Here is a 25,960-nt window from a genome sequence, read left to right on the forward strand (position 1 = left end):
GAACGGCTCGGAGAGGTCCTTCCCGATCCTGACGGAGCTTTTGGTGTTGCTCAACGTCAGCTTACATAGCCGTATTAGTTTTGCAGGGATACCAAATTCAGACATCGCGGCATAAAGGCAGCTCCTTTTCGTGCTATCGAAGGCAGCTTTAAAATCGATAAAAAGATGGTGGGTATCGATTCTTCTCTCTCGGGTCTTTTCCAAGATTTGGCGCATGGTGAATATCTGGTCCATTGTAGATTTTCCAGGTCTAAAGCCACACTGATAAGGTCCAATCAGTTCGTTGACGGTGGGCTTTAGTCTTTCACACAATACGCTCGACAAAACCTTATATGCGATATTGAGGAGACTTATACCACGGTAGTTGGCGCAGATTGTGGGGTCTCCCTTCTTATGGATTGGGCAGAGCACACTAAGATTCCAATCGTCAGGCATGCTTTCTTCCGACCATATTCTACAAAGAAGCTGATGCATGCACCTTATCAGTTCTGCGATTTTATATTATTCTATATTATGGTAGTTACATATATAGTGATATTATATTGAAGTTCAATTATCATCACATACTGTATGTAAAAAATAACACAACAAGCTGTAGTGATAGGAATAAAGTAAAAAAAAAACTAAAAATTAACTAAAATAAATAAAATGTGGGAAAGTGCTTAAATGATATATTAAATTAAAACGCATATGCTTTAATTAAAACATAATAAATAACAACAACTTCGTACTTAAGCGAAATAACCTAAATCAAATTATTTTGAGTAAAATAATCCTAACTTCTACAAATATACATACATACATATGTATTGGTTATTTACAAACATAAATATATAAACACATAAATTCCCTAAGGAGCATTCTGTGCAACATAATTTCAACTTTTATTAATTTTTTTATTTATTCTCAGAAGCTTTCCTTCAGCTGCGCCTACTAATTTGCTTCATTATCAGTGTTGGACTGCAAGCTGACAAGACACACACGCTTGCACAAACATTTCACTAAATAAAAATCACATACATACATATGTATGTGTGTAAATGCATAAGTTTGCTGGGAAGCTTACTTGGGGATTTCCAGTTCTTTTGCATGCGGCAAATGGCAAAAAGAAATACTGAAATGGCATGGACCAGAGAAAATTAAAAAATATAAGCGGTTCATGAAATCTTATTGCAGTGATAAAATAAGCGTGCCCACATGTATGTGTGCATATAGTGTTCATATTATGAGCTCAATTGCGCAATGATGCGTCGTCTGCGACATTGCGCTCTGTGTAGTTTCTTTAATGTTTCACATTATTTCTTTTAATTTTCTTTGCAACTCTTTCGTTTTGGGGGATTACCCACGTTAAATGAGTACATATTTACATACATAGGCATATTTGTGTGCATCTTTGAAGGCTCTCTTTAACGACTTTTTCTAATGTGTGTAAATTACAAATATTTTCGCAGATATTTTTTTTAATTCGTGTGATTTACCAAATGTATGTACTTATATATTTTTAATAGATAAAATTTACTATATTTTGTTCTTCAAAAATTAAATAAAACAAATCCTTGTGTATTAAAAAGATGAACTTTGTGAAATTTTTTTAATTTAAAAAAATTATAAATATAAAAAATATGTATATTTTTCTGCAAAAAAAAGCAAAATAAAATTTTAAGCATTCCAAGAAAATGTTGGTCAATATAGTGGCAAAAATGTATAAATTAATATTATTTAGTTAGAAATAATAAGAATTTTTCAATGCAGTCTTGGTATTTAAACCAATCAACCTTATCAACTTTACGTATATATGTATGTATGTATGTAGCTTGTGTTGATCACCTAAAGCTGAAACAGAATTCTCACTAATTAATCATGTTTGTGGTGTATGTGATTTGGAAATTCTCTGAAATATTGTAAAAGAATTTTAATAATTTTTAGAGTAATGATAAGGAATTGAATTTTTTGTTGCTTTCTTTTCCCCATGTACAAACAATAGAATAGATTTTGTTTTCTAAAATATTAAATTGCTCAAAACTAATTCCATCAAATCTGTGCGTAAATACAAATGTTGCCAGAATCTTCATTTAGTGCCATCTAGCAGCTTTAAAATCTTCTGGCGAAGGTCTAGTCTAGTTACTTAGCCTCTGATTCGAATCCCTGATAATTTCTCTAAACCGTTCGCTAAATAAATCTTACAACCATGTTGCATTCAAGTACAAAGTTACACAGTAACTGTAAACTCTCAAAAACGTGCTAAATCTGTCTGTAATAACACACACATTTAAGCACACCGCTACATAATCGCAGTGCGCTATACTCTCACCAATGTGGTTAACATAAAAAAATTTGTTTACGTGCAAAAATTTGACGAGGCGCTAGACAAAAATTATTAGCGCAAACATTTACAAACGGTCTAATTTTTTTTCATTAGCATTACACAAATTCATTTATTGCGTCTAACTCCAGACAAAGCCAGTGGGTATATTAACTCGTCTCAGCCCCTTCGCAGTCTGGCTTTGTATACCTGACTTTTTATTGCACTAAATGCGTACTACGTTCCAGTACGCTCGTACTCACTACTTACTTTCGTAGTTTTTTCTATCATTACTTTATTTTAACTTTTTTTTTTGGTTTAAAGGGTGGTCCATAAGGTAGCATATTGATGATATATAGTATTAGCGGTGATATCTCTTTCCTAGTAAACATTCTGTCGATATTAATCTTAAACTATTCTAAAACTATTTTTGAAACCATTTAACCTAAAATTATCGTTTTCACGAAGCATATTCTCATCGCGTCGGCTATGTCAACAAACGAAACGAACGTGTCTGGGAATCGGAAAACTCATTAGTGGTAGTTGTGAACCCAATAAGTTCCCGAAAATTTACAAATCAGTCCCGATTTCGGAGATGATCTGACATTTCCATTGGAAAGTTTGACATTTTTTAGCATAACATCACTCAGAACGTTTTGTCATTTAATCGTGAATTGTTTTATTTACAGGGAATTAAAAATTCATCTCGGCCAAAAAAAGAATTAGCTCGTGAACATTTTCGTGCGATCATTTTTCACAACTTTCGACGTGGATTATCGCGACAAGAGTGCATCGATGAACTAAAATCTTTAATGGCTATGAAGCACCATCCTATAGCACTGTGAAAAACTGGTACAACGAATTCAATCGTGGCCGACGCTCGCTCAAAGACGAATTCCGTGAAGGTCGTCCAAAAACAGCCGATGTGCCAGAAAACATCGATGCCGTACGTGAACTGATAATGCAAGACCGTCATGTAACATACCTTCAGATAGAGGCATGCCTATGCATTTCTCCCACCAGCATACATTCGATATTGCATGAACACCTTGCCGTAAAAAAGGTTTGTTCTCGTTGGATCCCGCACAATTTGACAATCGCTCAAAAAAAGGCTAAAAAGAAGTGCTTCGGAAATTGGAAATGCAAAAGTGTATAAATCTTGATGGAGAATATATTGAAAAACAATAAAACCATTTTCGTTGATAAATATTCCTATTTTCATTATTAGGCCAGAAATATATATAGCAGCCCTCGTTCTATATTGGATCTTTTGAAAGCCAAGTTCAGTAATCATATCCGTGAAGATCCGATTTTATACAATTTTTTCATTAATGATGCAGACTCTAAGGGAATTCTCTGAGATCTTGGACAGAGTCAACCGAGTGTTGGAAATACAAATTAATAGCTTATGCTGAGAAGCTATCGGGGTAGCCAACGGGAATCTAAACTCATTCCCATAAACCCCTGACACCTACAATTCTTCTTATACATCCACTATATGAACCACCCTGTGGAATTCACTAAAAATGGAGAAGAGTACTTGCAACTGCCGCAATCGTCTTGAGTACAAGTACATATTTATATTCATTTGTACAATCATGATTTTCATTTGTTAAGCGCTGAGTGTTAATTTTAATTTGATCGTCAATTAAATAGCGTTAGACTTCATGGTTGCTTCAGAATGTAGTAGTGATAACTGAGCGCAAAAAAAGAAGCCATTCATGAGAAGAATAGAGCAATTAACATTTAATTTGATACTTCTTTCTTTTGACCACGCTTGCGAATTGATAACGCGAATATTTGCCGCCACATTGTTCCCACCTCTTGAAATTTCCATAATGCGCATTAATTCGGACGTTCATTCATTTCTTAATGGCACGAACACGTGGGGGTCTAGTGAAACGTCTTTTTGTGTTGTTGTAATTTAATGCTCAGCCAAAGAGTAGCGTACATTTCAATCGGTTAATTAAAGTTCAAATAAAGGGAAGCTCTGGAATGTGTGAATCAGTTGAGCTACTTTTAACTTAAAAGGTGTCTATTAAAAAACGCGTTTATTAGTACTTTTTATTAAGTTTAATAGTGCGTCAAAGACGTTGTTTGATATGCCACTGGTAGTGGAAAAAATGCAACAAAGTGATAATAAAAAAATTAAAAAAAAATTATAATGTTGAAATCTTTAAATCTTGAAAGAGATTTACCGTTCTAATTAGCGTTCATATATATTATACATGAACACAGATAAAAGTGAACTTAGTGTTCTTTGTAGTTATTATATTGTCTTCAGAACTTCTCACAGGTCGCCTTTATCTTCATTGTCTCCGTAAACGCCTAAGCGATATAGGTCAGGGTCATGATTACCAAATAGTTGAGACTTCCTTTATCAAGATCCACCAATGTTTTAGAAATCCTTTTCTAACTTTTCTAGTCAGCGGCTCGTAATATTGTCAATTATAATTTTTTTTTTTCATTGCCTCCTATATTTATCTTCGAACCAGACGGAAATTAGCATCACGAAGTACTTTTGAAAGCCCCCCCTTTTGTTAATTTTGAACATTAAACTGAAAACTCAGAGGTAGCTTATTGAAACAACAAAGAAAGACGTTAACCGAAAGGCGCGAAAGGACCCACAAGAAGCAGGTTTGAACATAGTCAGCCAACTTTTAGTAACAAATGTGAAACTAAATAAATGAATGTCGAATCTAAAACCATTTTATATATCCAATAATACCACAGGCTCTAAGATTGAGTATTACGTAAAAAGGACAGTTAAATATATCATGAATAATATTGGTTGAAACCCACCCTTAACTCTTACATATATTCCTAATAAGATGATATCACTAATAATATGGGACCTTCCGATAGACTTTACCATATTCATCAAACGAGAGATGAAAGGTCATAAGCATTTGAAGTGAACATGATATAAGTTGGAGTAACAAAATTGCGATATCGTTTAAGACCTTCCTATAACCCCACATCTACGCATCAATCCCACTCTCTATTTGACTATAATATTTCGCTTAGAATAGTATGGTTCAGTAACAAAAATTTGTGATACCTACCTTCACCCCTTACTAATATGATTTCCGATAGTTAGATTGATTTTAAGTTCTTAAAATGCGGGTCGTGTTTAATATTCGATCCCACTCGAACTTAGCACTGCCTTAAGTGCTTACAATTACAACGCTATGGATAAAGATATTCCGATTTCCCACTCAAGCTTAAAAATGCCAAGTCATCCGAATACAAAAATAACTCCGCGCAAAACATAAGCACAATCACCTTTGAGTCCCTTCACGCAAGAGGGCAATGCCACAAACGAAGTACGGCTTACACACCTAGTATCTTACAAGCATAAACACACAACACAAGGAGCATGTGTTTACAGCGTGATCCTCAATTTTGCACACACACTCCTCCCCACCCGGTCTACATATGTACTTACAGTTATTTATACAGTTATACATATATTGTATGTAGTTCAACAACTTTAAAGTTTGATCCTCTTCGAATATGGCTAAAGAAAAGCCATTTGGTGAGCCCGTGAGCCGCATAGTTCATCAAACTTGCGACAACAAATATTTTGTTCGAAAATTGGCGCGCAAATCGGCGTGCCTGCATTGACTTACGCTCACTATTTACATTAAGACTCATATTTACTATATTGTTTATGCCATTCTCGGCGGGGTAATTGCACTCGTCGCCAAATCACAAACTCAGCCATATAGTCACCGCATTGGCATCAACGGTCAGCAGGAAGCCGAAACTCGTCGTAGGCGAAAATTCATTCACTTAGGTCAGTTTAGCACGTAGACCGCCTCGCGGCATAAACGCCGATGACTGGGCGCTGAGCGAGTGCCGGGAAACCCATAAAATGCGAACTTGCATTTCCCAACGACGTGTTTACTACGAATTTATTTTGTATACAAACAAATGCCGAAGAGGACGTGAGAATTTTTGCGCGAATATTTTTAATTTTTTATGATTATTTTTAGTGTAGTTACCGATTTGGCCAATGAACTTTTTTGGTTTGGATTTTCACCCCTTGGTTTTTTTTACTAAGGATGTCTTTATGCAATTTCGTAACTGTATAGTAATTAAGTTTACTGAGGTTCATAATTAAGCTTTAAAGTTGTTTACAATTTAGACGGGCGTTTATTGAACTGGATCCGGGTATGGGTAGCATATATGTAGATATAAATATATAAGAGTTGAGTGTTGTGAACATAGATATACATTTATATAGTATCAATTACAGGATATATATATGTGACTTGCTTTTTATGCTATTCATCGAATCAAGTGCTGATAAGTGTCATTATACTTACAAAATGTTAGTGACTTTTGAAAAGTTAAAGACCTATGTTTTCAGTTATGAACATATATTCATACTAAGTTGTAGGTATAATATGGGTATGGTTGTCTGTATACACCTTCTGAGTTATATATACAGTTGTTTACGATTTAAACTTATATTTCTTGAACTCATAAAGTTCAAAGACCTCAACAGAAACTTCAAAGAGTTTTAAATATAGTTTCAATTAATACTGACTTTTTACTTTACTTTTAATCTGATCCATTTTATACTTCGCTCTAACAAAAATAAATATTGATCCAGTAGCTCAGAGCACAGTATAATATTCACCCATAGGTGGTATATTGATTGAGATAAAAATGTATAGCCTCTGCCATCCTCAACCTCAACTACACGCGGTACCTCCATTTGGTTAGCAAACGAGGCTCTGGCGGCCGTGTAATCGCCGTCTTCAGCTAGTAAATGCGTTTGCAAAATCAAGCTAATTACTTGCCGCAGGTTTGGAGGCTGCAGCCGATACCTCGGTAGGCTGAACCCTTTATCAACCCATTTTATCAACGAAACCGCAATAACGAAGCGTCGGAGTTGACCTTTGCTCGCCCGCACATCCATACGATACAATACTATATATGTACATATAAACAGTTGTGATAATCAGAACAAATTTGTGGTTTATTTTTTAATATACTTTCATTCGGATAAATCCGTTATTTTTTTAGGTTTAGGGAATTTCCGCTGGGTATTTGTTCAGACCAGTTTCTAAGTTTTGAGATTGAGTCATAGGTAAAAACAAATCGGAATCGAGCTTTTAGTAAAAATTACTGTTGCTTATTTTATATAACAAAGAAAAAAATACAAAATATTCAGTGCGTATATAAGGTGTCAAAGGTCAAAGATTTACGAAAATAAATTTATGAAATATGCACAACGTTGTTCGGTATTTAAAATATGAGTATCGTTGCAAAAGTGATTAAACTTTCGTTCTTCTACTATCACCCTGTGCCTGTCCGTGAGATGTATTGCATTGCGGATTACAGTCTCCAACTTACTAAAAACATTTTCCTTTTGTCGATATCGGACAATAACTCTTACAGACCCCATATACCGAACAAAACACCTTAGTGACTATGGCTGACTTGTTACCAAAAATATCGGACATTGTCTGAAATATACTTATGTTAAGGAAATTATAGCGGCTTTACCTCATAATAATGTATCTTGCTGCTGAAAATTAATAAAAAACGGGTCAATACTTACCCTAACCCCCTAATATAGTAATATTTCTACCTAATGTAAGGAAACTTGCGGTGGGATTATATATCGGTTAATATGTAAGATAACTTAGAAGAATTAAGTGAACGTAACGTTGATATAATCTAGCTTAATGACTGAAATTGGTTCAGAAATTACTCCAGCCCTTTTATCTTTATATATAAATATCACTGACTGAATCACTGAAAGGCTGGACCGATTTGAATGAAATTTCGTGTGTGTCTTCAGGTGAATTTGAGAATAGTTTGGAGTCAACATTCGGTCCTATTTATTTTTTTTTGTGTGTTTCATTTCATACTTTGTTTAATATTCTAAGAACTTAAAATATCATGCAGCACAACGTCTGTCAGGTCCGCAGTATTCCGAGTTAAAATTGTGAGTGATCTTAACAAACTTTTGTGGAGTTATGTTCTCGAGTATAGACCTATGGAAAATCATATTAATAGCCCTCATACAAATGGAAAATATGATTTCTTATAAAAAAATAAAATATGATATTTTTTTGGAAATCGAATATTTTTGCAAACTATAATCCATAAAACTAAACACAAAAGGGAAACTTGAAAAAAAATATTTTTCAAAATCGAATTATTTTGTATTATAAATTTTTGTATTTTTGCTATAAATACAAGTAAAACCTACTTTTCACATATCTCACATAGAACCATACATATATTTTTTAAAACGTAAAATATTCCCTTTTAAATGATTTTTGTCGGATCACGTCAATTTTTTGGAAGTCTTGTGTTATACATTTTTGAATGAAACAAGTTTTTTAGGAAAAGTGAAAATGTTCAATGTACAACAGGTGGTATGAGTAATATTTTTCATTGATCGATAATCCTTCTTTAATTTAATTTCATGTTTACGAATGAAACTTTTAATAAGGTAGTGGAATAAATGTGCACTAGAAATATTATTTCTAGAAATGAGTTATGAAATTTGCCTCACTAAGAAGATAGTTCTAGAGAAATCAAATTTTCTTGAGATAGTATGATACATATATGTATATGTAAGTTCTCTTAACTTTTCTCTTTAGACAACAATTGCTTTAAACTCAAAGTTAAATTTTCCAAACGCAATTCAGACGTTCCAAGCACATACAGTAGGTGCAAATTGAAATGACTGCTTATCAGTTGACCTTGCTTCGAGCACATTCTTCTTTGTTTATTAACTAATGGTGTCTCAAAATGCCACCAAGTGTACATATTACAAACAAACACACTGTCCAATAATATCTTCAGCTACTCTCCTGAGTCTGAGTGCGCAAAAACAGTTAACTGTTGCTGTCAAATCTCGTTAGCACGAAGAGGCTATTGCGCTCAAGTAGCTGCTGATATAATGATGCCATGCGCTTAACTAAACGCTTTGTGCACAATTCGGGTGAGTTGATAATAGCAGGTCTTTTAACTCTTTCGACGATCTGTTCAGCAAACATTTCTTTATTAAATACAAACTGCAACTGTACAAACAAAAACAAACATAGCGCTGCTTGGGGCTTAGTTGAATGACCCACCGATATTCACATGGCGGCGGCGTGTGAGCAAATAATGAGCGGCGACTTCATGCGAATTGAGTTAAATGGAAATGAACCAAATTGAACTGGCGGAAATGTGCGTCTAGGGTGAGAATTATGATCGACACTTTGCTAAAAAGGGTTAAATTACAATTTTTATTAAATAAAATAAGTGAAAGAATATCTTATTTTTTTTTGTTTTTCAGGCTGGACAGCTGGATGGTTTTTGTATTGTTTTCAATTTTTTTTTTTTAATTTAATATTTATTGTGTTTGATTTAGTGTTTTCTTATAATTTGTTAATTTTTTTATTTATTCTTATTTTTTTTTAATATTTTAATTTATTTACATTTTATTCTTAATTTTTTTTTATTTCTTAAATATTTTTTGAAATTTATAATATTTTAAATTTTTATTTTTTAATTTTTTTTATTTTAATTTATTTCTTATTTTTAAATATTTTCTTTAATTTTGTTTTTATTTTTTAAATATTTGTTTTTTTCTGTTCCTCCGCGAATTCAATTTTTTTATTTTTTTTTTTAATTTTTTGATTTTTTATTTATATTGTTTCCGTCCTTTCCCGGCTTCAAATTACATTCTAAAGGGTGCATTACCCGTTCAATGTCACTTAGAACAAATACCGTTCTTTGTGGTGATCTTAAACTTATTTACCGTTTGAATTGAGTGTGTGAAATTGCCCAATTGGTGACTTTGACCGCAGCACATTTCAACATTTCCGACTAAACACGGAATACAACAATAAAAAAGTAGTTGATTTTATTTTTAATTTTATTTTTTTATTATTTCTTTTTTAATTTTTTATTGTTATTATTATTGCATTGTTATTGTTATTGCACGCGTACAGCGTATGTGCTCTCTCCACATATTCATAGCTAGGTATGTACTGTATGTCGGTATGCAGCACTGATAGTAAAAATTTTGTTTACGAGTTCTTCGCCCTGCTTTTTGACATGCCTAACTACATGCATACCTACATGTGCACTCACATAAACATATAAACATACGTGAGTATTCCCGAAAGTGTCTTTCGCCTTAGAAAACAAAAAAGGCCGTCGATCTTGTTGCGGTTTGTTTATCAACAGTGTCAATTCGAGGCCACAATGCCCGAAAAATGCCGGCAACTTGAGGTGCGACTTCAAGCGACTTCAGGCAATGCAATTAACATGCATACACACACACACACGCCTTGCAAAACAAAGTAAATACATTTGGGGAGAGCGCTAAAAATGTGTTCAAATGCGCTAAGGTGAGTGCATGAATGATAATATGCAAATCGTTTATATATATATACATATCTAAATATATCAAATAAAGGGAGCACAAGCACCCCTTCTCTCATTTTATCGAACTGCGGCTATTGTATTTGCCTTTGCATTTTATCTTGCAAATTGTGCACGTTTTTCACGAATTGGCGTTAACATGTGGCAAATAAGATACTCGTACATATGTTCGGCCGATAACTTCTGGTAATGAACTCTGCGCGACAGCAAATTGTTATTGTATTCTATCTAGTGATATTACACGTGGCCCCATTTGTCTTTCTTCTTCTAGAAAATTTGCTAATAAATTTGGGTTATTGAAATGTGAAATAGTACTGCGCGTCTGGCTGTGTTCGGCAAGTGTTTATTTTCAATGTGAAATTGCGTTGCTTGAAACTGCATTTCAATTGGCAGCAATGTAATTATATTTTATGCACAATAGCAATATGTTGCACAAGTGTAAATAGTTCTTTTGGTTGTTTATAACACCTTAGAATAACAGCGGTACATTTTCGGGTTTGTACTGGTTGTGTAGACATTGAAATACTATTAAAAACACAAAACATAAATGGGGGTCTATCCACACTTTTATATTCTGCGAAACTCAAATTTGATAGATTTACTTAAAGAACGAATGTGGTTATGCCATCTAAAATATGGGGTGGTTTTTAGACGTGCAATTTTCAATGAGGCACCAAATTTCTGAAAAAAGTGGTCGAAAATTGGGTCTCTCGACTGGATTGTTAAATTTAATGGCAAACCCATATCTCTATAATAAGGCTAAATTCTTGACCATAATTTTAAGTTAAATATGATTTATTTTTACTTGAAACCCATATACATATCCAACAAAAAAAAAAACATGTACAAACATGTCCACTATGGCATGCCGTCAGAAATGAAAAACCACTTCGAGAGGATATGTTAGATCGATTTAGAAATTTAACTACGCCTGTGACTTCGACTATTTTCATATACACATACATATATGTTTCTCAAACTCTTTGAACCGATTTACAAATCCAGTCAACTCTCAAAAAGCATTTATATATATATATAATTTATATAATATAATGTTTATAATAATTGTTTATATTTTTACTTGTCTCTTTATCCTTCGTTGTTTAAAACAAAGAAATATACGTTTATTGATGAATTATACAGGGACCACTTGGCGCGTGGAGTGGAAATCGCGGTGCGCGCTGCCACTAAAATCTCAATATCTCGAAAACTATTCAAGTCTCCAAACTTTTCTTTTTTTTTAAATAAAGGTGAAATCATAAGGAATCGAAAAATTTTTATTAGAAAGTTGAAAAAAGTGGCCAAATTAACTAAAAATTAACTCAAAATTTTTGTTTGACATTTTTTTGGTCAAAATATGGAAATTTTTTTTTGGACATAATATAACATTAAACTACGTACTATTAATTATATCGCCTGTAAATTTCATTAAAATCGATTAAGAAGTTTCGGAGATATTAATTTCTGAAAAAAAACACTGCACTTTTTTTCAACATGGCGTAGCGGCCGCCATTTTGAAAATTTTTTAAAATTATTTTTGGGGTTAAAAGTTACTTATATAAGACAATTATTTCCCAAAGTTTCAAAAAAATCGGAAGACCACTTGCAAATCGCTTTTCTTTTGACGGAGTCTTGCCCATATATTAATGATATTAATTTTTTTCTTTACCTAAGAGAACCCAATCTTCAATAAAAATCAATTTTCTCCCTAACAAAAGACATTTCTTCGCTTCCTTTTTTTCAAATTTATCTACAATAGCTCTCAGCTCGTATATAAGAATTATGAGACCAGCTGTCTATTCGGTATATTATCTCGTATATATCGGTTAGTATGTGGGTTATCCATATAAATAAAAAATCCGGTTAATGACACGATTTATAATTCAAGAATGACTTGACCGATTTTCACGATCTATGATTAATAGAATTCGATTACATCCAGAATAGAAAAATAACTATTAAATTATAAAAATATCGGAAAGATTCAATTAAAGGAAATAATCGAGGAGTTGACAATTGTTAAACATATAGGTCTCAATAATTCATTTATATTTATTCAAATAAATCAGTTAAACCCTCTCTGTGTTGTGGAAGAATTTATGAGTTTACGGTTACTGTACGGATAATGTGTCTTCAGATTATAGGTTAGATATCTAATGTAAGATAGCCTTGGTATAAAAAAAATTCGAATACCAAAATTCGCTATAATCGCTAAATAAATTCAATATATTTCGACTACTAATGTATAGTCTACTATTTTACTATATTTTCTCACTTTTAGTTTATAATTTTTCTTTTCCTTCTCGCACTCGTATTACTCATAATACAAATCAATATTTAATTATCACTTAATGTAGTACATATACTTCTTCCAAAAAACGTTGTGAGACACCCCCCAGCGTGTTGCCTATTTTTAAATTTCTATCAAACAATCAAAATCCGGTGAAAATCCATTCACACTTTTTCATTGAATTCGCACAAGATTTGCAGTGCCAAGTTTTTACGAAAATTTCAAATGAATATAAATTTAAGGCGAAACAAATGATTAGAAAGTAAAAGTTGACAAATTTCCTTTTTAATTGCACACACTTGCCGATTTCCTGGTAGACTTTTGGCGCTGCGCAAGAAAACACTTTGTTCATATGTACATATTTATTCAAAAAGCAAACAAAAACCCACGCTGGTTCCTTAGCAAAAACACAAATAAACGATTGCACTGTTAATGATATAAAAAATACAGAGAATAAGTTTTACAGCCCATAAACAATTGACACCCATTAGTGCCAGCCAGCAGCCACCACAGCACTACCACGAAACGACGTCCGCCCTGTTGGCAAAGCGCCAACCAGGCGAGCCAACACGGGCCAGCATGTTCAATAAACGTGCTATTGCTCACATCTGACGCCCCGGAAAATCAAGTGCAAAATACATACTAATACCAAAATTTTAGCAGAAGAGCACCAGTTTAAGAAGAAATAAAATCGTGAAAATTATTCACCTCAACCTTCTCAATATAGGCCAATTAACTCGCACTCTTGAGTGTGTATGTGTGTCTTCCAATAAATTATCTCATATTTTCCATATATAATTTCCACAAATCGCCAAAGATGATACAGGTTCCTTCTCGATCTTTGTTGTTTTTCCAAGTAACCTGTTGTGTAGTGATTTCGGTTTCGCGCGAATGCATGAATTGTCATCGTTCCACCGATTTTTATCTTATTTATGAACTTAATATCACTTCTTGGAAGGTAAGAGAAAAGGCAGTACACTTTATTTTTGGACACTAATTACTTTTTTGTGATTTAAAAATTAGCGTGTAGTTTTTTATTCTTTTGAAGAAATGTTATATGTATCATTATATAATAATGTTTATTTCATAACATCTGGTGACAGCTCTTTTCATTATATTTTATTGAAGTTATAATATGTATGTAGATGTTTTGAGCAACCAGTGAACTTTTCATAATTTGTAGAAATTCTTCATGTCATTTGATGGAACTCATGAACCTCTCATTCTAGGCACACACCCAAATTACTTTATATGACTTTTCCTTTTCATACACCTTTTAATAGTAAATGCTAGCATAAAACTAGCATACTAGAAGTTAGGTAGCATACTATTTTTTAGGTATACATGGGTTCTTTTGATTAAGAAGGTATCATCCCTAAGTGACGTCCTATATCAATCTGATCCAAATCTTCCTCTATAATCAAATAAACCCTCAGCCGGAGTCTATCTTGGAATTAGGCTTAAAAATTAGATTACTAAGATGTTAAGTCATCTATCGATGAACAAATCTAATTTTCTATATTAGACATTATTAGCAATTATTTAGTTTCACATAAGATCGTTCAATGATCAAAAGACCGCTGAAAGGATGAAGACGTTTAGTTCTGGAAGTATTTAATTCGGTAACAGATGATACTACAATCAAAGAAGGTAGGAGGTCCCACTACTTAAAAAGATAAAATCGAGACTCAGAGACAACTTGTACTATAATGGATTTGCTCAAATGTGATTAATTCGAAAAAAATAATTAACCTCCGCTATATAAATTTCTGTCATCAAAATTATGCCGACATTGACGAAACTTGTAGACCTTCTTTCTTCAAAAATAAACTCGAGAATCAGAGACAACTTCTTGCGAATTCGTCCAAAGGTGATGAGGTCGAAAAAAACTTCGGCTATACAATTTTCTGTCTTAAAAGATAAGACCTACTTTGGCAATACCTGCAGGTCTCCAGGCTCTAAAATATTAGAAAAAAAATTACAGAAATTTTAATGGAAGCTAAATTTTTTAGATTTCTCCAAGTAATTATATAACCTGACTTTATGTGTAAACTGGCTCTTCTAAACCACAATGAATGTCAACTGATTAGATATCTGAGGACCTTCTACATATATTTCTAAACAGATAAAATAGTTTCCAATTGACTCCCTCGTCATGGAAATTATGGGTTTTGGGGAACTGGTTTCAGATATAAGTTTAAGCAAACTTTCGGATAAAATCCGTCGTGAATGATTATTATACTCAGTAATCAGCTACATAAACCTCATGCCCCCTTTTAAAAAACCTAACTACCCCTCTTTTCAGTGAGCTTCCAATTTCATGTCTGTAAGGGCACTTCAACTCTTACCTAACACATTTGTCGCTCTATCTAAACTAGATAATAACACCATTAAAAACTATCCAGAGAGAACTGGAAGAGAGTTACTAACATTTGAAATAAAAGAGTTAAATAATCTTATCAAATTGATGGCTGTGCGCGCAAAAGCCAACCGATATTTAAGAGACAGAACACCTAATTAAAAAACTCGTTAACGTAAGGTGCTTTTTAGTCGCAACGTAAATGCCAGACAGGTGAGAAGCGGAAAATCCCAAAAACACTGAATGAATAAGCTAAAGTTTCACATGAAAGCGCTGGAGCTGAGGCTGCAGCGGGTGCGGCGGGACTGTATTTCGCATGAACTTGGCTCAAATCACAAGCCAGCGTGCTGGAGAATCACATGCGATGGGAAGCACAACGGGCGCTGGAGCAACGGCAGCTGGAGATGGATGGTAATGGACGCGAGCACTACAGCTTCAACAGAGAAATCCAAAGTCAAAAAGTAGCCACGAAGTGGAGCAGGTTTTTACGCGTGACCAACAAAATTTCGCGCATAATTAACTGATATGCGCGACGCGGATAACTTTTTTTACGATTTTCAAAAATTCTCGGAAAACACACATGGGTAATTGTGATTGTGGCCAAAGCAAGAGCGAGGGGCGTAAAATAAAAGAGCAAAAAAGTGCAAAAATACAAAAACCAATTGGGAGTAAATAATGCGCGTAAAACCCCAAGCACAAATTGGCGGCGGTGCTGCGCAATGCGAGTGAGAGCGAGTGTGAGCGAGCGCGCGAAAAAGCACCGTCAGCGTGGAGCCAAATGTGGCGCTTATCAGCTTGCTGTGGCGAAGGCGAGAGAGCCTACGAGCGTAATGCGAAGCTTTTACGGTTTCTGATGAAATTCAATGGAAACGCAAATGGGCTGAGAGCGCTGGTATAAAAGCGACCGCACTGCTGTTTCTGAGCATTCATTGTGAAATTACAAATCAAAATTGAAGCAAGTCAAAAGAGCGCTTGAACGGAATAAATTGCATACGCGGATTTACTATACACAGACAAGTGAAAGCAAAGCAAATAAGAATTTCATAACAAATCGTGTGTGAAAGCAAAAACAACAAACAAACATTTTTACAAAAAAAAAAAAGAAATTTGCAGTGAAAAGCAAAAACAAAAGTGATAACACACCCCAACAAATACACAAAACAAAAGAGGGTCAAGAACTTATACAAGATAAAGCAAAAAAGCAAAAACAAAGCAAGTGCTTAAGAACACTAACAACAAGAAAGAACTCAAGAACTCAACAAGTGTCTTACAAAGTGCAGACGTTGTCAAAGTCAAAGCAAATCGTGTGCGTCTACCAAACGCAAACGTTAAACAACTACAACAACAAACAAGTGAAGTCGCCAGCGACAACTTCAACCACCCGAAGCGCCCATAAAAGCGTGAAAATTCCGCCATACGCACAACAACACATCTACCCTTCATACAACATGGTTGTGGACGCATCGCATATACAACATTTCAATAACAACCAAGTCATGAGTAGCATCAGCTTGGAACAGCAGCTGGAGAGTCTCAGCGAAAAGAAACAGCAGAACAAATCAATGGATTACTCGAAAATCGGACGCACTGTCAAATCGGCGCTGCTGAAGGCACAAGCCGAATCGCGTGTCATTGTGGGACTTAGCGCCGCCATACAAGTGCTCTCCAAGTCACCGGAGGGTTCACTCTTCTGTCTGATGGCCATGCCACAAGTCGGTGACTCCGCCACACATATGCACGAAGTGCTGTTGGAAGCCTTCTGCTATGAGAACGACATCTATGTGATCAAGGTGGATTGCCCGAGCAAATTGAGCCGCATTCTGGGCAAAACTGTGCTGGAATCTTGCTGTCTGGTGCAGAAGACCTGGACTGGCGCCGAAGAGTCCGGTGAGGAGCAACTCAACAAGCAAGAGGAGATGTTAGTCGATTACTGCGAGGCATACTGGGATGCACCACAACATCCCATTGTTGAATTGCCAGTCGTGTGAATGCGTGGACGTACAGTGTCATAAAACATATTTTTAAACGGAGAAGTATACTTCTCTTATGGTGAAATTTTGAGGAAATACAAAATTCAATTTTGGCTTAAACTCGAGCGTGAAAAGCTGTCTGGAACACAACGCCGACATTGCTACGTTCGAGGAAAGAAAGAGTGATGGAGAAACCGAAAAACAAAAACGAAAATTTCAAAACTGGATTGTTGCGACAGACGAAACGAAGATGTTTGAGGAATGCGGGCGCCGCGCCGTCGCATGTATAACCTGTATAATAACGATAATACAAACAAAGCATGCTATGCGCGCAATCCGCCTGGCCTGTGGCATTCCAGTCATATTAACGAAATAAGTAAAATAAAAGTATTAGAAATTAATGCCAATTAATTTCGAAAACACAACAACGACACACACTGTACGCCCCCAGCAGCTGGCAACAACTGCAGCAGCTCTAATAACAACAACACTAGCGTCTTAAAAAACAAAGCCGTCAGCAGCCTCCAGTGACCTTGTCGCCGCCAACGCCGCCGCCGCCAACAATGCAACGCCGACACGCACCTATGCTCCGCTCAATGTGTGCGTTGCGTGCGTGTCCGGCGCGTGCTTTGAGGAAGTCAGATTAAGATCAGCTGTCACAACAACAACACCATCAGCAGCAACTGCAGCATTGGCGTCAACTAAACGGCAACGGCTTTGTTGCTAATTATATTTTATAGTCTTAATAAAACAAACTGTAGCTCAAGTAAGATTAGCGCAAAAACAAAAACAACAAAAATATCTATTATAACACTTGATAGGTTATTAATTGAAATAGCAAAAAATATGAGCGCAAAAAAAAACATTTTGTATTATGCAAACTCATAATTTACAGTGCGCGCAAAAAGTACTTAAAACACAAAAACAAAAAAAAGTTTCATAAAATGAAAGATGTTGACCTTAACGCAACAAAGCAAGCTAGATACACTGTAACTGAGTAATTGTTTTAGATTATTTCAAGCAGTCAGTTGAGTCTGAAGAAAATTGTTTGTAAAATTTTGTTAAATGTTAGTTAGCAATTGCATTAGTAACAATTTATGTTTTATACTAAAATAATTGGTTAGTTTGTCACATAACACATTTCAAATGTTTGTTAATTATTTGTTATGCTAGCTTTTTGTTGCATGCTATAAATGATTTGGGTTAGTTTTTTAATACCGATACATATGTTTAAAGAATGTATTAATGTGCCCAAAGCAAACAATTGTAATTAACTTTAAGTTAAACAAAAAAAGAAAAGAAAAGCAAAAAAATGCAAAACAAAAATGAAGAATAGCAAATTTATCGCATGAGAAAATATTAATAAAACAATTTTTAATATAAAAAATATATATCAACTTTTACTTTACAATTTGGTACACTGGGATTTGGGTTGTTGAATTCTTCGCTACACTTTGATCTATTTGAACTGGAGTTCTGGGTTGTAGAATTATGCGCATTTGATTCATTTTGACGAAATTTTGAGTTCTTCACTTCACTTTGCTCTACTTCGCTTTCATGCAGTCTACTTTATCTACCAAAAATATAAATTATATAAGACTGATGAAATACCGTTGGAAATGGTTGAAATTACCAAAAACAACTTCTTTCTTTTTTCGTGCTTCGGCAGATATTCAACTCATACAAATATTCATACACATAGCTATACCCCTTTCGCAATGGGTCAATATTCACGTGCTGGTTGCTTATCTTATCTTAACTCAACTTTGATTTGCATTATTATTATTTATTATTTATAAAGAAAGCAAACAAGTCATGCCACCATATTGTACCCCTAATCTAATATAATATAATATAGGGGCTTGTGAAGGCTGGTTTGCTAAATTATTGCACGATACTATTGGGGATTGCATAGCAACCACTATGACTTGGCATTTTTTGTGTGCAATAAACTGCGAAATTGGCATTTTTGGATTGAAAGCAATTATAATATAATATTTTCTTAATTAAAAAAACACAAATCAGTTATTTTTTCTCCAAAATATTGCAGCACGTGTATATTATAAACGTGCTGTATTGCTGTTATCGTTTGTTTTAGCACTTTGTTTAGGAATAATAGTCATTGTTACTTTCACTTTGTATGAAATGCCATGCAATTTAATGAAATGATATGATTATTTGGTTTGGAAAAATGTTTTATTGGTTCTAAAATCACGGCGGAAATCGATCCAGTAGAAGTGTTATTGTTGTTTATTCTTGTTATTGTAATGACAGTCTGAAACAAATGTATCGGAGTTGTTAACGAAATTACACATCCAGATTGGTTTCGGTTCCATATCCCACTTTTTAACGATCTAAAGTGGACCTTATTCTATACATAAGAAATCTTAGTCAATCAAGCTTAGTTGTTTATTATAAGGGATGTCATTATGTTACGTAAATCCTGGTTTAGTCGTAGTGGAAAAACCATATGTTGACTGAAAGTTGCTATAACAGAACCCGAGGACGAGGACTGGTTGAAGGTTGTGAAAATAAAGTATGGTTCGCGTTTCCTCAAAGTACGGAATATTTTCATACCAATTGGATAATTACGTCTACTAAACCTCATATCGATTAGTTCTTCTATCTCCTTCGATTGTTCTAAGTAACAGAAACATGTACTAAATGGATAGAGTCCATTCAGATTCTTTTTAAAGTTTTCACTAAGAAGATATCTAAGTTGTCTCATTTAAAGATTGGTTGTTGTATATAAAACTTTTCGAGGTTAGTTTCGCTTAGTTTAGCTTGTCTCTGAAAAACTAAATATGGAACAGCCTATTTAGTAATTTCAATATGTTTTACCAAAAAAAAAAGTATTTTAATGAAAGATTTCGAGATTTATAAAGAAGAAATATGTATAATATTTTGAAACTAAACATTTTTAGTATATGTTGAAGAGGTATCTATGTACATATAAAACCAATTACATGTGTATACCCAAAACTTTTAAGCCGTTTAGTGAATCAAGTGGTTAAATTGAAAAGTTGCACTGTCATTTTCGGTCACTATCTACTGATTTTAATTATATAAACATGTAATTAACTTTACGAGCTCAATTTATTTATTTCTTTCTCCAGCTTAAAAATGTAGAAAAAGTACACGCTTACGACGCTAATGTAAGTAATATATACATTTTATAAGCAAACATTACTTTAACCGAGCTCAAACTCATTCTTAGATAATACTGGGGATTTTATTAGAAACTATTTAAAAAAAGTTGAAAGGAATCCCTGGGGAGTGATTGTTTTACACACATAAATACATAATGAATTAATTTATATACCTACTTATTTTTTCTTTTGCTTCATATTCTTCTGGCACTTACAATCTACCGCATTCGATTCACCATTTTTATGGTAGCAATATTTGAGATTTAGTCGCCTGCAAAAGCTACAGCAATATTGTTCAGCTGATTCAAGATTAGAGTTTCGGTAGCTACCACACTAAAGTAGCTTAACATCTATCTATTTTACCTATACCACATTATACCAGTCTAAACAGTTTATACCAGTTGATTGTGCGTTTCGCCACTCTTCAATATTTAGCGTAAGAAAGACCACTAATGAAGTTATAATTAATGTTGTAATTCCCCTTATCTCACTAAAATTACAACTGTATTGTTTTGGTTTTTTCTCTGCTTATCATTAAAGCCGTACTTCTCTGAAGCTGCATACAACACGCTGTCCAAACGTGCGCTTCTACGTATGTATGTATGTATGTACAAATGTTTGCACATTACGCACAGACATCGCATCTTGAACGCAGAAAAGTGCGTCACAATGTTGAATTTCCAGTTAAAACTTTTATCCAAATGGGGAGCGCGACAACAACAAATGCGCCAGCCAACAAGCAAACACAAAAGCTTGAAGCTGATAGTTCCCCCAACCAAAAGGCATAAAAAACAAATATTTGTATACTAAGAATTTAAAATGTATTGTTATCGTTGCTTTGAAAAAACCCGGCTTCATTTCGAATTCTTATCGGCGAATATACGAAAAATCCAAAAAATTAGCAGAATAAAGCAAGAAAAAAACCGAAAACAATATTGAACTGGAAATTGGGGTGTTAAAGCAAAATCCAAAACAATAACAAATACGCACAGTTATACAACAAATGTCATAGAAAACGGTACATACATATTTACAAATATTGATGTATGTATATGTACATATATAAAGTTTACGATAGACTCATTGCTAATCGTTCTAGTTTGACGACACAAAGTCACTGATTCATCGCGCCAATTTACCGGCTACTTTGTATGCATATATACATACATACATACAATACATACGTCCACGTAGTGCACGCCGCCAAAACGTTTTGCGAAATGCCCAGCCATGCATCGCTAGCATGCGATATATGCATATGGCTGCAATTGTTTGCTTCTCCTCTGTCATCCACTTCCACACTGTGGCATCAGCTTGCTACAACATGTACCAGCCATGTCTGGTCGCTGGCTCAGCGCTGGCAAATTCACAATTACGAAGATTGCGAAGGCGTTTAATGGACTTTAAATCGATATGTATTTGTTGATATGTGTGTATTTATGTGTATTTTTATATGACCTTACATGGTACAGACTATATAACAGATGTCTATACAATATAATATATCTATTCCTAATGAACATTTGTATATATAATGAAGTATACATATATATTTATTTCATTTCATGAGAAGGCGTGTACATCAGCATGACTTGCATATAACACGCGACTGGCGGATCATCAGCTGATTTGTGTATAGCAATTTACATATACAGAGAAACCTCTACTTACAAACACCTCCAATAAACGAACAAAAATCTAAGAACCAAGTTTTACGTTGCGTTTTCCGAACAAATTCCACTCTAACAATCGGACACTTTTTTACTACTTTTTATTATCATTACCTCTAGTAAGCGGAGGCGGACCTCTCGATCACTGTCAAGAAACTTGAAGTACTGAACGAAAGTATAAAGAAAACAGTAAAAAATCTCTGATAAGCTATTATGAAGCTCTAATTTACCGACAGCGAAGAACAATAATTGAAATAAAGGTAGAGAAACTAATTCCGAAATCTTGGATGTCTCGTGGAATTATATGTGAGTGGCTACTAAATCTTGATAAAAAATTGGCTCTCAGAAGAGACAAGTTTCATTATTTTAACAACCCATTCTCGAAATTTAAGTTTATCTTCCTACCTGCTAATAGAAAACCCGTTTTCCAGACCCTCGATCAGGGCATTGTACAGAATTGTATATGTCACCACAGATGTAACCTTATCACACATAGTTTGACAAGAGTTGAAGACATTTCAATGAAAAAACTTTCAAAAACAAATTTCAAATTTGGTATTTTAGTAAGACTTCATAGGACAAAGTGATGATCGAAACAATTAAAATCTGTTTTTCAAATAAATGATAATGAAATTTCTGTCTTTGATACCGAGGACGCTATTCGCATATCAACGTTATCGACTTTAATAAAGCTTTTAAATGAAAATCACTTTAAATATTTAAGGAGAAGTAAGTCCTATAAACGTACAAAAATTATGGAACCGTCAGTGTTCGATTGTGGGAGGTTTCACTGTATACGCATCTAACGATGAATTTATGAATGTTTGTCCATAGATTTGGACATTTGGATTTAAACTTGTTTGATATCATACATTTTTTATATTTCTCTCCGATTTTAAAAACTCATAAAAGCTGCTGACTTTTTGAATTAGTAAATATATACGTATGTATAAAAGCACATGTAAATATCTACTATATATATTTATAATATATGTATGCCATTATTTGTGTCACACTTCTATGGTCTGCCAATTTCTCACCTTTTTCGCAAAGTCATTCCCTTCGAGGACTTATGAGCTATTTATATATCAATACACATATGTACATAAATATATATATAATACACACATAAATAAATATATTAAATACACCACTTTCAACATTTCTCTGCACTATTGCACTGTCTGGCTGACTCAAAAGCCAAGCACACGACAAACAGGTGACGTGTTGCTCATTCAGATCGGCTGCGCGTTACATACAAACATACTCACCTACGAGCAAAATTTATATGAACTTTAGACCTGACGTGTTGATCGCCATTGCCTATGGTGTTTAGCCATCTCTGGGGGGTATGCCATGTTGTGTGTCGCGGCAGTGTTCAGGTGTTGACATGCACATGTAATTGAAATTGACAAACTTTACATAAAATACTACATGTGTTAACATACATTTAATGTACAAAGTTTCCATTGGGTTTACATGCTTGATCGAGCTGAGAGACAGCGTATAAAGCGTTCTCTGGATATGCAAAAAATAAAAGATAAACAGCCGATTAGTGTGTGGAGCGATTGAACTTTGATTGTGTTTATTTTAATTGAATGATATTTGTCTGTACATCTAGATAGCTATAGTACACTGCATTAAACTCTATACTAAATCATCTGGTTGATGTTGATGTAGCAGCAAAAAGTTTGTGCCATCTAATTTTGAGAAAGGCTACAGAGTGGATAGTCCTTTTCTTGATAAAAACTTAAATGCATTATCTATATATTGTCTGGTTCTTGTCATTCTTCTCTTAGTTTCTTTAACTATAACCTAAATTATACTGCATGCCCATAACGGAACTTCATTTATGTACATGACTCTCAGTATAAAGACACGTACTCCATTTCTTTGATTCGAACAACCTATTTCTTGTTTAGAACTAGAAACATTTTTAATGTGTCTCAGATTAATCTATTTCAGTAAAAATATACCTGTTGTGCTTTTGATAGTATTCATGGGGCACAGACTATCCTCATTGGTTTGGCCGACATATCTTTTTTAATTCTTCTCTTCTTTGCATCTAACAAAATCCATTCGTATGGGATCCAAAGTGTAGCATATCCTGTCTTTTTACAGATTGCATAGTGAGTTCTACTAAATAGATCCACTTCTTCTTTTACTTAAAATATTCGTTGGTGACTAGGTTCCTTGACCCTTCTGCCTTTTTTTTTGCTGGATCGTTGAAAATATGTCTGATTATTCTGAAAAAAACAGGCGATCAATTGTATCGACATACTTAACACGCTAAGGCTCAACCCACACCGAATTAGACAAAAACGTCTTTGACTAATGAGACACAAAAACGAATTTTACACTAACCCACACCAAGCGAACAATCACTTTTGTCTCATCTTATTCGGTGTGGATTGTCACATATGAAGTTTTGACTAAGCTGGTGTGGGTTGAACCCCCTAATGCGTTATAAATCACCCACATATTCGATAGTTTATGGGTTCGAGTTTTTAAGCGTAGGTTCCTTCCATATGGGAAACTATATTTATGTATTCAACTAGCTCAATCTAACTAATATATTAATAGAAAAATATATAACTTATCCTGTTTTGAAGGAGACTGCGTGTCATTGCCATCGACCTCTGTTACTGTAACTTGACCTTTATGAAAAACAATAATATGCCGCTGATGCTATTTTTGGTCAACGCTATAGTATATATAAAATATTCTTGTATGAAAACTGTCACTCTAATTGAAGCCAATTTAGATATTTGCTTGAGAAAAAGTGCTTGTTATGAGTTTAAGATAAACGTTATCATATCTTATTAGGCTGTTATCGTCAATTTTTTATTTGTTTATTTTTTTCGCTACTTATATAAAACAAATACAAATCATTTGACTATATTTTTAAATCTGTTGAAGCTATAATTAATAAATCTATTCTACTATTTGTGAATTTTATTTTTAAATATTAAACTTTACTCACCGAACGCGGTAAACACCAACTATTGTATAATTACAAATATTTAAATTTAATTATTTTTTCCATAGTTCTTAATTGATTATGTAATAATTTTCTTCACACAATTTAATTTAATTTTTTCATTAGCATTAATCCATGTTTAATTACGTTCCCATTAGCGGCAATTCCATGAAACTTTAAAGCTTATCAGTTTCTTCATAAAGGCGTGTTAACAGCGCAGACTGTTAACTGTTTAATAATGTATATATGAAGGTGCATACGTACATATATACTTATATGGTTAGCTCCAATTCTTATCTACACTGGCGAGAAAAATTGTATATTATTTGACTTCATTTAGACCAAATATATTAATTTTACTAAAAGTGAAAACTTTTAATTTCAAAACCAAAATTCTACTAGCTTTTTACTTTTTAATAATGAAACTTCCAAATCTACTATCAAAATGTGGTCTAGTGACAACCACAAAGTAGTACATCTAACATATTTTTCGTAAACTTGTATTTCTATGGCAGTCGAGATGATGATAAAAATATTAAAGTCTAATATCTTACACATTCCAAACCAAAGCCAAGATGTTTTCTCTTCTATGTCCGGAACTTCGAACATTTCCGAGGTCATAAATGATATTTTTTCCCTTACAAAAGTTAGAGTTCTATCAAAATTTCTAAGTTCTCACCCATCTCATAGTTTATCAATGAAAGTCTCAACTATTTTTTCGAGAGATCTCAAATAATATTAAACCGAAAACAATGTTATTTGAATGATCCCAGTAAACGAGTATATTACACCCTCAGCTATTGGTTTTCCAACCGCATCAACTTTCTAACAGTA

General features: G+C 33.9%; 1 protein-coding gene across 1 annotated transcript; it reads left to right on the forward strand.

The window, feature by feature from the left end:
* The first annotated feature begins 15,559 nt into the window (after positions 1 to 15,559).
* Positions 15,560 to 18,716, forward strand: LOC105209889 (growth arrest and DNA damage-inducible protein GADD45 alpha). Its single transcript, XM_011180540.3, has one exon. The coding sequence runs from the start codon at positions 16,806 to 16,808 to the stop codon at positions 17,343 to 17,345; it is 540 nt and encodes a 179-aa protein (XP_011178842.1). The 5' UTR covers positions 15,560 to 16,805; the 3' UTR covers positions 17,346 to 18,716.
* The last annotated feature ends 7,244 nt before the right edge of the window (positions 18,717 to 25,960 follow it).

This window comes from Zeugodacus cucurbitae, chromosome 6 (assembly GCF_028554725.1).
Source record: "Zeugodacus cucurbitae isolate PBARC_wt_2022May chromosome 6, idZeuCucr1.2, whole genome shotgun sequence".
In the NCBI taxonomy this organism is placed as follows: Eukaryota; Metazoa; Arthropoda; class Insecta; order Diptera; family Tephritidae; genus Zeugodacus; species Zeugodacus cucurbitae.

Coding starts and splice junctions, on each gene's coding strand:
- LOC105209889 (XM_011180540.3), top strand. CDS start 16,806: ATGGTTGTGGACGCATCGCATATACAACATTTCAATAACAACCAAGTC.